The sequence below is a fragment of the Cygnus olor genome, chromosome 3 (assembly GCF_009769625.2).
Source record: "Cygnus olor isolate bCygOlo1 chromosome 3, bCygOlo1.pri.v2, whole genome shotgun sequence".
Classification (NCBI taxonomy): Eukaryota; Metazoa; Chordata; class Aves; order Anseriformes; family Anatidae; genus Cygnus; species Cygnus olor.
Window position 1 is genome coordinate 27,554,481 of NC_049171.1, and position 14,435 is coordinate 27,568,915.

The 14,435-nt window shown below is 34.2% G+C and overlaps 1 protein-coding gene across 5 annotated transcripts in view; it reads right to left on the reverse strand.

The window, feature by feature from the left end:
- Positions 1-14,435, reverse strand: part of KHDRBS2 (KH RNA binding domain containing, signal transduction associated 2) — a 359,602-nt gene that overhangs the window by 282,476 nt on the left and 62,691 nt on the right. For all 5 annotated transcript variants that reach the window (XR_005818562.1, XR_005818563.1, XM_040553046.1 and 2 more), the window contains exon 2: positions 10,920-11,047. Coding sequence is in view for 3 of the 5 variants with exons in the window: in XM_040553046.1 (XP_040408980.1) it covers positions 10,920-11,047 (128 nt within the window). In the remaining 2 variants the exon portion in view is untranslated. The remainder of the gene's footprint in view (positions 1-10,919; positions 11,048-14,435) is intronic.

Below are 14,435 nucleotides of genomic sequence, written 5' to 3' on the forward strand. Positions count from 1 at the left end.
AATTACACATCAGACGCTTTTTTTTTTTTTTTTTTTTTTTTTTTTTTTATACTGTGTGGGTGACCGTGCACTGGTACAGGTTGCCCACAGATGTCTTTAAAAGCTGCCTGGACTTGGGCCTGGGCAACCTCTTCTGGGCGGCCCTGCTTGAGCAAGGAGTTGGACCAGATGCCCTCCAGAGGTCCCTTCCCACCATGCTGTAATTTTGTGACATCAGTAGTTCCAAATCTTTTAATAATTCCTCATGTATTTAACAGTTGATAGTAATCGAATACAATAACATGATGATGACTTTGTTACACTAAACAGAATGCATGACTTCTTCTGCATATTAGAAAACACATTTACAGTTTTACATGGCTTAAAACTGAATTCAAATATCAGCCTTAAAGACAGGAATAATTCTGACCTATACAGAAGAAAGCACCTGTTATTTCTAACTTATAAATTCAATTCAATTTGTGTACTCATAAATAGACTCTCATTTCACTTTATGAGATATCATAAACTATCTCACTCTATGAGATATCATAAAATTCAAAGCATTATTTCTAACTTGGTTCAGTGTAGCAAAGAATGATGACCCCATCAAATTAAAAGGAAAAGTAGGTTTTGGCCTATACAAAATGGAAATAAAGATTATCCCCAACACTGTTATTTAAAGGCACTAGGAAAAGTACAGATTGTGGAATTTATACTCCCCATAATCCCTGAAAAACCTTGAATTTTATTCAGGAAGCACAGAATGGCACATTTGAGACTAAATTTCTTTCATTACTGTAGCTCTCTACATAGTAACATATAATTATGCCTTAAGTATCTCTGATGATATGTGGGAACATACAAACTTAAGAAACAGGGAAGAAGCCACCAAAATCTGGGGCAAGTTGCAAAGGAGTCACAAAAGCATTGAAGTGAGTGTTTGAAGGGGGAGTCATTAAACCAACTAGTAAAAGCAAGCTCAGATTCACACTGCTCGTGGCTCGTCTGCTCTGGAGAAGGCTGCTTGTATGCGCATGTGGCTGTATTTGGGCTAGGTTTCCTCTGTGATGAAACGAATGATCTGTGGCTATGTCCTTTCTGAGACTTTTCAGAGGAAACTCATAGCTTGTCAAACTCAGTTTGACAGAGGTGGCTACTTCAGACATAAGTAAGTTCTTTGAGGTTTGGGGAGATTATGGAGCTAGACAGGAGGACATGTCCAAACTGCAGGAAGGCTGAGGCATAAGCTCACATCTTAAGAAGAAGAGACATAGAAGAGACAGCTTTTATCACACCATAACACCATGAGACAAAACTCAGATCAAAGCTCACAGTTAGCCACAATACACAGATTTATAGAAACAGCCTCATTAATGCCATTGTATTTAGGTACTGATAAAACCTGAATCATTCCACGATGAGCTCTGTTACTTCCTTCCTAATAGGAGTCTATCACAATGAGATGAATGCAGACCATTAGCTTTTAATATTTTATTTTATAATCAATTTTCAAAAATTTTAGCTATCCTAGGGGTTATTATGAATTACATTATTGACTACTTTGAAGTGACCTCGTAACCCACTTGAACAGAAGAAAAAAATCTGAAGTGACACAAAACTGTTTTCACTTCCAGCTATCAGAGGGAACAACATTCCTCAGGGGTATATGTGTAAGATGAAATAGTACATTTGATTTCAAGAACTGATTAGTTCATGAAGATTCTGCACTTACAGTTTGATCCCTTTAGACTAGAACAGCAGAGACATATGAAGAAATGACCATCAATTACCTGTTTCAGTAATTCTAAAGTATCTATTGTGATTTTTTTTCCTTTAAATATTAAATCCTCTTTCAATGTTTGTATGTAAGCAAATATTTATTTTAATGTATCCTCTATAGGTGTTAAGTATGTCTCACTTGATCACATTGTTTACTTTAAAACTGATCTGATCATTGAAACATACTTTGGAAAATACTAGAGATAGATCTCAGTGAGTTGCTAAGACACTCTTAACCGTGCTACTTCACTTAAAGATATCAGTATACTGTTCTTTAATTCCCTGGTAACACCCAGGTAGATTGATTGCCTATGAGAGAAGAAAATGTTATCATATGATATTCACATGGCACCAGATTTTCTTACTAAAGCCATAGCTATTATAATTAACAATATTTATACAAAAGTGTACCAAAATCAAAAGAAAAAAGGTCTCATATCCTATATCAGAGGAACGTTTCAAATTGAAAGGCTTTTCCATCTGTTTTAAACTTCTTGCAATAAGTATTTTCTCTTACAGCTATAGGAAAATAATCTTTCCATCTCATTAAGATGTAGCATAATTACAGAATGGTTGAGGTGGGAAGGGACCTCTGGAGGCCTTCTGGTCCAAGCCCCCCTGCTCAAGCAGGGACACCTAGAGCATTTTGCCCAGGACCATGTTCAAAGGTCACAAAGGAGGGAGACTCTACAACCTCTCTGGAAAACCTATGACAGTGCTCAGTCACTTCACTTCAGTAATTAAGTGTTTCCTGCAAAAAGCCATGATGTACCTTGCCTGTTCTTCCTGATGTATCTCACACACACTGTTTTGATTTGTTACCATATTAGACAAATTCTCTTTCACAAGTTACACTTTCTTCTCATTGTCAATGGAATGATAATAGGTTTCTGCACATTTTTTAAACGTTATTTTTAAAGAAGTAAAAATCATGTAGAAGAACCAGTTTATCATAAAGTATTTTTTCTATTCCCCTGCAACTATTAAAATCAAGCTACTTTCTGTGCCCGCTGAACAGGTTTACAACACTGACAGAGGCCTGGAAAACACGAAGGCAGGGGTCATCTCCTGACGAAAAAATAAGTACAGACAGACAGCTGAAAGGTCAGGTCCTAAATATGCAAGTAAGAAAAGAAAAATATGTGCATGGTATTTTATCCATTTTACTGAAAATAGAGTTCAAGTATTTGTCTGAATTTTCCAAATGCCTTTTGTAATTAAATGCAGGACAGAAGATTCATATGTATTTTGATTTTTGAGTACAGTCAGAAATACTGAAAAACTTTACAGAATTACGTCACTCATAAGAAAATTCTGGAGAGGTGGAATGAGGTTTAAGGTTTGAGAGGGTCTGTCTTTTCAACTGGAAGATATTGAGAAAAATAATAATGAAGATACTGTTTTTAACACTTTTTCTCTGTTCAAGTCTTCACAGACGATTTCACCTTTCAGAATTAATTGGACAGTTCATATAGAAATGATTTGAAGCAAATACCTCAGTTACAAACAGCTATTGGCAGCAAAAGTCCACAGCACTGAAAAATTATAATTTGAATTTTGAAATATTTCTCCAAGTGTATTGGAAATTAATGTTCAGGATGGAAAATATAGTTCAATATGAAATTTAGCTTGAGGCAGAAGTGAGATAGCATACTCAAAGATATTTTTTCTAATATCTGAGCAGGTCAACTAGGGTCTGTCTTTCATCACTAAATCATATTTATTCAGGTATATTTTGAAGAGATTTTTTCTGAACCTTAAGTACTAACCACTTTATTTGACTATAAAACTGTAATTTTCCATAATAATTTTCTGTATAATCAGTGACTCCAGAAATCAGAGACTTAATGAAAGCATCAAATACTAATAAATTCCAGATTCAGTACAGAACATAAGCAGCTCTCCCCTCCCCCCCTCAATTATTCTTGGTGTTTTGTGGATCAAAGATTATGGGTGACTATTACACTGAACATGAAAATTAAAATGGCCTTAATTAAAAAAGAAACTCGAATTACCCTACCCCATCAATTTATAATATAAAAAGTGATATGCTATTACAAAGATACCCATTCAGTTACCTCATCAAGAACTGGCAGAGGTGGAAATCTTTGAAGATATATGAGAAAACATTCTTTAGTTAAACAACTATTCATATCAACAATTTAAGTGCAGTACACTATCTAAATTAATAACTTTCTGCTTTCTGTTATTCAGGCTTCTCTTTGAAGAATTCAGTTGAAAAACTGAGCAAGCATAAGTTCAGCATCAATCTATATTCTAGTATCCTTATATGTATAGAGGTATTTCTTGTTTTACATGGGAGAAAAACATGCAGGTAGGCAGGTAAAATCTGAATTCTGTAGTTATCCACTTAGTTCTATTTCTTTTTATTAAAGATACTATTTTTTATTTTTTTCCCCCCAAGGCTGAAACATCTCCAGGACTGAGTGTCAGACTAAATTTTCCTTTTGCCTTACAGAACAAGGCCCTTATTTCATTATAGCAATAAAAATCAGAGTCTGAAGTCCTGGCTACCCATGGAACTGATGGCACAGGTCCCATTTTCCTTAGGATTTTTGTATTTTTCTTATCCACCCAGCTAATGGTCGTATTACCATTTCCTTTTCTTCCTGCTTCACTGAACAGGGAGCTAAACATATAATCACCTGGAAATTATTAATATGACAACAGTTGCTTTGAAGACAGGATGGGCAACTGTCATGTTTGAGGTAATCAAATAATAAAAGGAATTTATTTATTTATTTTAAAAAAAGGATCACCATATTCACTGCTTGAGCTGTACTTTCAAGATAAAAAAAAGTACAGAAAAGCTCACCCTTCACAATGGATTCTGTACTGCTGGTGAGTTTGTATGAGTTATTTGTGTGAAGTCATGGGTTTAAGAAATATAAAAGGATAAAAACAGGTGTTATTCATCACTGTGACAATCTTTTAAGTTTTATTTGAATCTCTAAAATAGTAAAAGATGCACTGCAATATTAAAAAAAAAAAGTGCTTACTGTTTATTTTTTCTGAGTCATCATACACTTTGTGTCTGAACTTAAAGAAAGCAAAGTTAATGAACAAAGTGAGCCATATCTTAAAGCCTGAAATCCAGCTGAGCCAAGCACAAAAAGGTCATAATTTCATCAAAATCAACGCCACTTTAACTTAACTTGCACTGGACAAGTTTGCAAACAAAATTTTTTCTGTATGAGGTGCCACATAAAACTAAGGTTCAAAAAAGGTCTCAAATTCTTAAACTGGACAAAGAATCAAATTTGCAAAATAATATTTACAAGCTCCTTAAGCATTTTATCACAAAGCATGGGGATTACCATACAAAAGTATGAAAACCAAACAACTTGTTACTAAATAACAAAAATCTGTGTCAAAGAACTAACTCACCAGTCTGGTCACATTTAGGTGTACAAAGCTGCTCCAGTCACATACCAATTTTAAACACACACTTAGAATCTATCTTATATGAGAACAATAAATGATCAGACCAAATAGATTACTAACATACACAAAGAAACATACCCATTTGAAAATAATAAGGGACAACCGAATTGTCTCCACTTGAGATCTTTTTTCTCTTTGCTCACACACTTTTATCAGGAAATACATCTAGAGTAAAGTTTGTTTCATACTTAAAAAATAATTCACTAATTCATGTCAGGAGAAAAGTAATACACCTACATTTCTCAAAAGCCTTTGTAGAAGAAACCAAAATAAAACAAATGAGGGCCAATTTGTTGGAAAATGACTATTTGTTCAGCAGCATTTGTCATTGCTGGCCAGAGAATGAGCATATATTCCAGTTCAGACTGGCCCCCCCTTGTTCAATCCTGACTATTCCTTTAATGCAGTAATGAATTGTGTTTTGTTGTTGCTTGTTTGTTTTTGTGTTTTTGTTTTGTTTGTCTTTAAGTTCAGTTGTTTTACCTCTTACTCTTTCCTGTTTCTTATCTCTTATATAACCATTTTCCTAATTACTTTCCCGTGTAAGAAAACATCACTGCACATATAGTATTTCTTTTTGTGAATTGAACCTTCTGTCCCATTTTCCAGACTATTTGCTCTTCCCTATGTCTCAGGCATAACTACCCTTTTCCATTCTCTCCTCATTAATGAGGGAGACTTTTTCTTTTTATCACTTTTCTACTGATACCATGATCAGAGTTCCTCTTTACTCATTTCTATTCATAAATTTTGCTCTGCTTTACAAGTAAGAGCTCTTACCAGTTCATCACCAGTATGTGACATCTTCCTCTTATTATCAATTGTATTTTTTTTGTGTCCATCCCTCTAATTAAACTTCCAAATGCACTGAACAGAAACATCAGAGACTTTGTTTCCCTATATGAAATAACAGCAAGAAAAGAATAGCAAGAAAGTAAGTTCTTTTCATTTTGGGGGAGAGGAATATTCATGGATCTGCCACTGCACAGAAGTCTTCCAAATTAATGCAGAGTTTTTTATACTCGTATATTTTTAATGTGGAATTGACACACACACAAAAATATAGTTGTCAATTAACTAGGATAATGTTTAATTATTAATACATGTGAAAATTCAGAAACAAATCTCAGTTCAGTTGAGATATATCTTAGTGTCCTGAGAAATTTCTGCTATACTAATTTAGACAGTCTCTTACATATATTTCTAATCTGATCTACACAACAACATATATAAGGGAAGGATATATTTAATACACGCATGAAAAACCAGTGCTTCAGTTACTGAGTATCATTTAACTTTATCTCTTTAATTAATCACATACTTGCTAGAACTGAGAAATGAGTGATCAAATGCTGGTAGCTGACACTGCTGGTACATGGAGATGACTTGCATCAACACACTCTCTATGTTCAAACTCACTGGAATTATTTGTGATCCCTTAGAGACCATTTAAAACAAACAAAATAATCCCATTAACTTCTGCTAAATTTATTAGAAAAAGTACAAAACCATTTTTTTTCTCCTGAAAATGTTTATTTCATCCAAAATCTGTTCTGAATACCTTATAAAAAAGTTTTTAGTGGAGAGATCCACTCTGAGGTGTAGTGTATATGAAAGAGATACAGTACTTTGCTGTGCAAATCAACTGTGAATCTTTTCTTCATATATTACAGAGATCAAAATACAGCATAAGATTTCAGTTGAACAAATAAATTTCATTTCAGGAGCAGTGTCACTAGCTTGACATGTTATTCACAACATAACCAATTCACAAAATCACAAAGAATGAGAAGAAAGGTGGCTTCAGTCGAGTAATTGAAGGAACTGTCATGACACAGCCAAAACAAAGAATATCAGGAAACTGGAATTTAACTTAATTTACAGCATTTATCAAGGTTAGTTTATCTTTCTTCCCCAAGCTTATACAATATAAAGCAGGGTGTTAGCAGCCTTTCAAGAAATTGGGGGCTGGATTATATTTTTTTTTTTCCCAAAACGGTAGTTGAGCTTCCAGGAGAAAGCTCAGCTGAAGCTATCCAGTTTCCCAGAAAGACCATTATTACCAAGAAGCTGAGCTGGGATGCTGCTTTTGTGCAGGGAAGAGGCTTCATTACATTGCTTCCCCTAAGAGGCTCTGGCAACTCTAAATCAAGAAAGTCATATAGAAGAACCAACCATTTCTTTCTTTCGTCAACCCTGGTTATTAAACCAGGTAGTGGTAGTGTCTTCAGATACTGGTAGCAGGACATGCTTCTATCTTATATTTTGATAGTTTTCATTATCCAACAAACCAGTAGAGGGAAAATTAAAATACAATTCTGTACTTAAGCTGAGATTTCATTTTAGAACGTCCTCATTTTTGTAACTCATTCTAGCATCACAGAAAATGAGTAATTTCATTTAATATTGTATTTATACATTTATATAATATACTGTATGCTTTTATTTATAGACAAATATTTATTTATTCAATAATCAAATCACTAGAAAACAACTGAAAAGAAACATCATAAAATCAATGTTGAATTGGCTTAGGCTCCGTCATATCAAACATATATACCACAATGTTTTTTTAAGCTGATAAGGTAGTAACTTGAAACAAAGTAACTCTTTGTTGTAATTCGTGTGAAGAAAAATTGCTTACTGATAATCATAGGTTTTCAACAGAGACTTTCATGACAATAACTGGAGATATAAATTATACTTGTTTGGGTGTTGTGACCCTAAGCCGTTATAGTAAATTAAGGCTCTGTAATCCCTAGGTGTTGGCTTGCAGATGACAAGTTGCACATCAAGCTTCAAAATTGTGAGTTCTATTTTTCAGCGACAAGATCATTTCAGATTTTTCTTTCTCTCTGTTTTAGAAATAACTCACTCTTTTTCCACATTTGATTTATTTGAAATATGACATGTAACTGATTAATGGTGAAATCTTTATGAACAACCCTTGGGTATTTTTGCGCAAGCTTTGAATTGAACAGCTAAAAAAAGTTGAAAAATGGAAAAGTCAGTAATAAATATTCTTCTGAGCATTTTTGTTGGTCTGCCTTAGCTGGAATGCTTGTATGAAATAAAAAATGTCATTACGAGACAGGACAAAAAGGATCAACAAACAGAAAATACTTCACTACTGTTTCAGAAGGAATTTTGAGGGCATTAGAAATATCTGTTGCTAGAGGAGTGTGTTAAATGAGGCACTGTTTTTACTTGGGTTACTGAGATTTAAAGTAATTCATCTCAGAAAAGATCATCGCTGAACTACCAGGTTACACTTTTTTTTTTCCTCTTTTTTTTTGTATCTGTTTTCCAGAAAAGGAGAAAGGCACATATCTTTAATGGTAATGTAAGGCAGCTGTTGCTAATTACAGGCTTTGATTTTATTTTTCTGTTGTCTGCATCAGCATTTTCACAAATCAAGCTGTAGACACTTGAGGCAATTTTATAATACCTATACTACAACTACAAGAGCTGCTTAGCCAATTGAAGCCTTCTGTGTTCAAGTTAATTCTCACTCAAAACTTAAAATGCTGCTTCTGCTTCTAAAGCTGTCCCTGAAGGGATCTACCTTAACCCACAGAGCACACTAAACCTTCAAACCAAGAGTTCCCTTGGAGGAATTTATATTGCTATATGTAGCTACAGTAAAAGCAAATGTCTTCAAAGGAATGACCTTGTTCCTAAATAGATTAGAGAGGCTGTGAACCATGTGAAATAAAGTTTTTTTGAACTGATCAGATTTTTTTTCCCAAAATCTTTACTCTGTTGGACAATTCTTTCAGATTTTCAGGGATCTCCCTGCTCACCCAGCACTATCCTGAAAAGCTCATCAGCAAAGAATGAATGAATAATATAAAATAATGTTCTTTCAAATATAAATACAGCTCAGACTGAACTGTTTATAAAGCAAAGATCTGACCAACTGCTCTTATTATCATACTCTGCTAAATACATATTTTTTTCCACTATCTACTCTTTCTGGATATTTATAAAGCAATCTCCAGCAACCACTGTGTACTGATTTTGGCCATCCTTATGCCTACAACTCATCAGGAAAAGATAAGACTGTGGACCACAGCAATCAGCAGTTTGATACAAACAGCAAATCTAACCCTTGAAGGATGGCAGGAAACCTGCAGTTCTGAGAATTATTCCATTCTGAACATGGAATGTTCTTAGGCAATCAACTACAGAAACTTTCTGAGAGCATGTTTTGCATTGCTGAAAGTGTTTCATTTTCACTGCACTGTTTTTTTTTTGGTTCACTGCTCAAAATCTGTAAAAATGCTTCCTATCTTACACTACCTATTAATATAACAAGCTCATTAAAGTAAATGAAGGTTAATTTAATCATATTCAAGTAATACATTGGACAGATCATTTTATTTGTCTTTTAAATAGTTTGTCTTTCATTCTATCTTCATCAAATAGTATTCTGAATAATTATCACATTGGCATTAAAAATGTTACGGCACTATTACATTCTTATTAAGAATTTCAGGTCACCTATAGCATTTATACAAAATACCAGAAATCTAGACAAAGTACCTCAGGCTATGAAGCAATAAAGTAATTCCTTATAGCACTGCCTGCATTTCTACAGTCTTCACCATTTGGATGATTACATTATCACAGTTTTATATTCACTAGTCAGGAGGTAAATGTCAGCTGGAATCATTGAATCTCAATTTTTTACACCTTTCATTTTGTTTGATAGGCTTTTTATCCATAGTAATTTATTGCCATTACTGATGAAAGTATAAAGCAAAAAGATGAGAGTGTAATCAAGGCTAATGGTGAACCAAATACCATGTGATAATAAATCAGCAAGAAAAAATACTCTAGAGATAAATGGAGATGTTTACCATTTCAGTTTGAATACTATTAAAACTGTTTATGTAAAATACAAGGCTGTACAAATAAAACTATATTCTCTTCTTTCATGTAAAATATAACCGAAGATATGTGAAATTAAAAACTAAAGCTTCAGAGAAAGAGCTCAATTTGCAGTTCTTTTTATGAGGAAAACTTTCTTTTTTTTTTTTTTTTTTTTTTTTAATCACAGTATGTACCAGTGAGGAGAACAAAATTATCATATGAAGGAAATGTATGGTAGAAAAATATTTGAATTTTATAAACAGGGACATACTTTGTTAAACTCATAGTTTACAGTAATCCTGTTAACTTTATCTTTTATGACTTCTTACAGCAGAGAATATCCCATAATTCTTACAAGAAGAAACTGCAGCACACCTCAACTGACTGTTGAGAGTTACTGTGGTGTTTTTTTTTCTTTACTTTGTCAAAATGTTTTTTTCTAAACTGGTCCTTTATTTTTTAAAAATACGGTATCTTGCCATTTTCTTTAAAAGAGTTACTGTGAGAAAACCTCAGCAGTTTTCCTATGGACCAGCTCAAAAACCAAAACAAAACAAAACAAAGAAAAAAAAAACACTTGAAGGCAGAGAAAATATTCAAATGCACTTTAATAGCTTTTCTGAAAGGCCCTGAAACAGAAGTTAGACCATATAATATCTAATAATATACAGGTAAATACAGACAGAAGCTGTATTTCTAGTTTTTTAAATATCTTGAAGCCTGCATATTGAGAGCCAATGAAAAAATGGTTAAGTGTATAGCTTTTCCACCATTCTTTTAAGAAAGATTTTAAAAGCGTTAGACTATATTTACAGTACCTTTGGATATTGTTTGACAGGTATCAGAACTCTTTCTGACAGCTTTATGTTTTTGTTGCTGATAACATCAAGATATTTCTTTTCTTCATCTTCCTTCTTGCCTTCAGAACCCTGAAATTTTTCGATTTCTGAAAATAATAAAAAAGAGAGCAATCAGTTACATGACATTTTTCATCCTCAGAAAGTTTAAACTTCTACATTGTAATATAGATTTTGCACTGAACTGTTTGCACTCACATGACATGTACAGTTAACTTTGAAAAAACTGAACCGTCACCAGTGTTGTGAGGCGGAGGTGACAGTTCACAGTTCGCACTGCTTGACTAATTCTTTCCCAGATGAAATTGATTCCAAATGGTCACAGTGGGAACAGGACAGATGAGGCTTATGATTCAGGCAGTCACTCTTTTAGAGAGGATCACATCATCACAGCTTGATGCTATTTTGTAAATGTGTCCTGCCAGAGTTAGTCAGATTCCAATTGAAAGGGCTAAAAGTCAGTAAGAGTAGTAAAACACTAAGAAATTATTTAGAGGCTGTACAAAATACATTAAGAAATAAAAATAACTCTTGCACAAAACAATTTTTCATTAAAGGAATGCAATAAGTAATAATAATAATAGATAATAATGATGGTATGTAGAACATTTTAGTAGAATTTACAAAAAGAACTCTAAAATATATTCAGGTAGAATAGTTTTGAGTGCTTTCACACAAATTCTTTAATCCCTAAAGCTCTATAAGAAAAGGATAACACCAACAATTAAATTCACTACTCTGCAAAGAATATCTGTTATGGTACTTGAGTTTCCTAACGGTACAGGTACTATTTAAAAGTCACATTTGCACCAGTGTGCAGGAAGGTAATGGCAATGCTCATAATGAGTTAATTAAATGGCTTAAAAGGGACAGTTGGAGGTCTGAAAAGCATGCATTTTTAAGGCCAAAAAAGCAGCCACAGGAAAGAGAAACACACTGACAACCACGTGTGACACAAATACAAGCCTATTTGATTTACAACAAGCACCAGGAGAAAAGGTATGTAAAACAACAGTCCATGTCAGAATTTTTAAATAAATGCTAACGTTGCCTATTCTAGATCAAATAATTTATTTAAAGTCTGCATTAGTGAACAACTCTTAAAGGGACTTTTGCAAGGCCTTTTAGGTTTATGACAAAATAAGAAATAGGAGCTCGGATGCTGTTTTTTTCATACAGTTCTACCTTGCACTTGTCTCTAAACGTTGTACTGAACACTTTAAATGGACATGTCTTTTCCCCATATGTTGTATGTCAGCGGTATGAAATACTGAAGATTTTATGACTTCTTTTTTCTTTCTTTCTGCCCTAGTACCAATGACATAAATGCATTATTATAAAAAAATTTTGGTTTAGTCCACATTCTTTTTTTTTTTTTTCCCTCACAGTGTATCCCTGAGATCCCCCCAGATAACTTTTTCCGTTACTTTCCACTCTTTTTCCAAGGTGGCAGTGATACACGGAGTTGATTTACTTCTACTCTGCTCTACCACATAAGGATAGCCAGTTCAAACGTAATGGTGGTAGCATGCTGGTAGCAAGCATTTGACCAGTTTCCTTTCTTCTCCTTTCTCCTTAGAAACTTTTAAACTAACTCTCAAAGTGAAATTTGTCCCTGGGGTATGTTCTGTATAGAGCCTCACGTTTAATGTCCTTAGTGGGAGTATGTGCCATAGATTATTCAGAACATGTCCAAAGACTGGTCAATGACTAAAGTCAATAAAAACCAGTGGTTTACAAAGAACCTCATGGCTTCCAAGTAAGACTGGAAGAGGAGCTTTCTCAGAAGACAGAGGTGATACAATAAATTAATTACTGGACCAAGACAAAATGCATTGAATTTTTGTATTTAACTAAAGTTGTTCTCTGTTCTGTATACGCCTTGTGTCATTCTGTGACTAGGATCATCACAGATGGAGCAGAACACCATCAGGAAAAAATGAGGACAAGGATCAAACTGCCAGTGTGCTGGCTCGTGGCCCTGACATGCAGCAATCAACTGACCTGCCAGCCAGCTGTGAAACCTATAACCACATATAACACACACAATGAAAAGATAACAAGTCTTTAGATTCAAGAACTTCATGTTTATTTTTATGAATGCAACCATTATACATTTTGTGTTTACTAAAAAGCATGGTTAGTACGGGATTTTGAGAACAATGACAAATGAAGGTCCATAAGGAAGAATATTCTTCCAGCAAGAATAAAAACAAGGAACCCAACGGAACATTTTCCCCAACACTGATCTTAGGAAAGAAGAAAAAAGACAGCATTCCTTGAGAAGAAACCTCACACATTTTCCACCCACTTTTGCTCTGAGCTAACTGAATTAAGCAAGGAGACAGATAGTTCTTCATTTACCTCCTACAGTACCTGTCAATCCCCAAGCACACTTCATTCTCGCCTTTCATCTGTAACAGTACTCTCGCACTTCCTTTTGTATAATACACGTGTATCTTACCCCTCTTAATTGGAAGAGAACATGCATATCACAGTCATGCAAAAGAGGTCACAGCTAGAGAAGTGTCAGAGACTAAAGGCATTTCTAACATCTTTTAGATTTTTTTCCCCCATAAAAATTGATCTTCAGCTCTCTCCAGACTTGGAGCTGCAAAATTCTGGAAGTAGTGTCAGCCTGTTCAGAATTTTTGAGGGAAATAGCTTCTTTTTCCTTTACCTCAGTGATTTAGCATAAAATAGAATAGCTGAATGAGCAACTCTTACTTTTTCAAAACTATCTGCTTTACTCTTACAGTGCCAATAAAATGATGTTAATTATAGTTCACTTCAACACACTTGACACCTATTACAAAACTTTTGTCATGAATATAGTTATCCCATTAAAATTAGGCATCCCACAGTAAAAACATCCTTTTTCTACACTTAGAATCATGTCAAAACTCATCAAAAAATAATGTACTACTTGTCAGCCTGTCCAACCTACCAAAAAATGAAATCTACACATCCCTTTTTCTGCTGTCAACATTTGCCTCCCACTGAAAGGAATTCTACAAGCCTACCTTGCACCTTTCCTATCAGGCTTTGTGGGTTATTGTGTTTGCAGCACCGGTATTGTTTCAGTAAAGAAACATGACCTGCTGTTACAATGTCCTTTTTAAAGAACAATCTGTTTCCATTGATGGGAGTGATTTCCAGAATGGGAATTTCACCAACCTCTTGCCTGTGTGCTGTATTACATATAGAAAGGTTATCTACTACTCTGAGAAGCACGTATTTTTTTCATGTGCTTCTGGTGTGGTGAATGGAAGAACATTTGAACTGTAAGAGAAAGAGTAAGCCAATGCCAGTAAAAAACAAGTCCTAAATCATTGACATCTCTATCTTAATAAGAGATCCTATTATTAAAATTTTTTAAAAATTACACAGTTGGAACCTTGCATGCCTACAATGTTTTTAAAATGATACAACACTCCAGAGTATTTTTAAAACCAGTAAGTACTAAAAATATACACA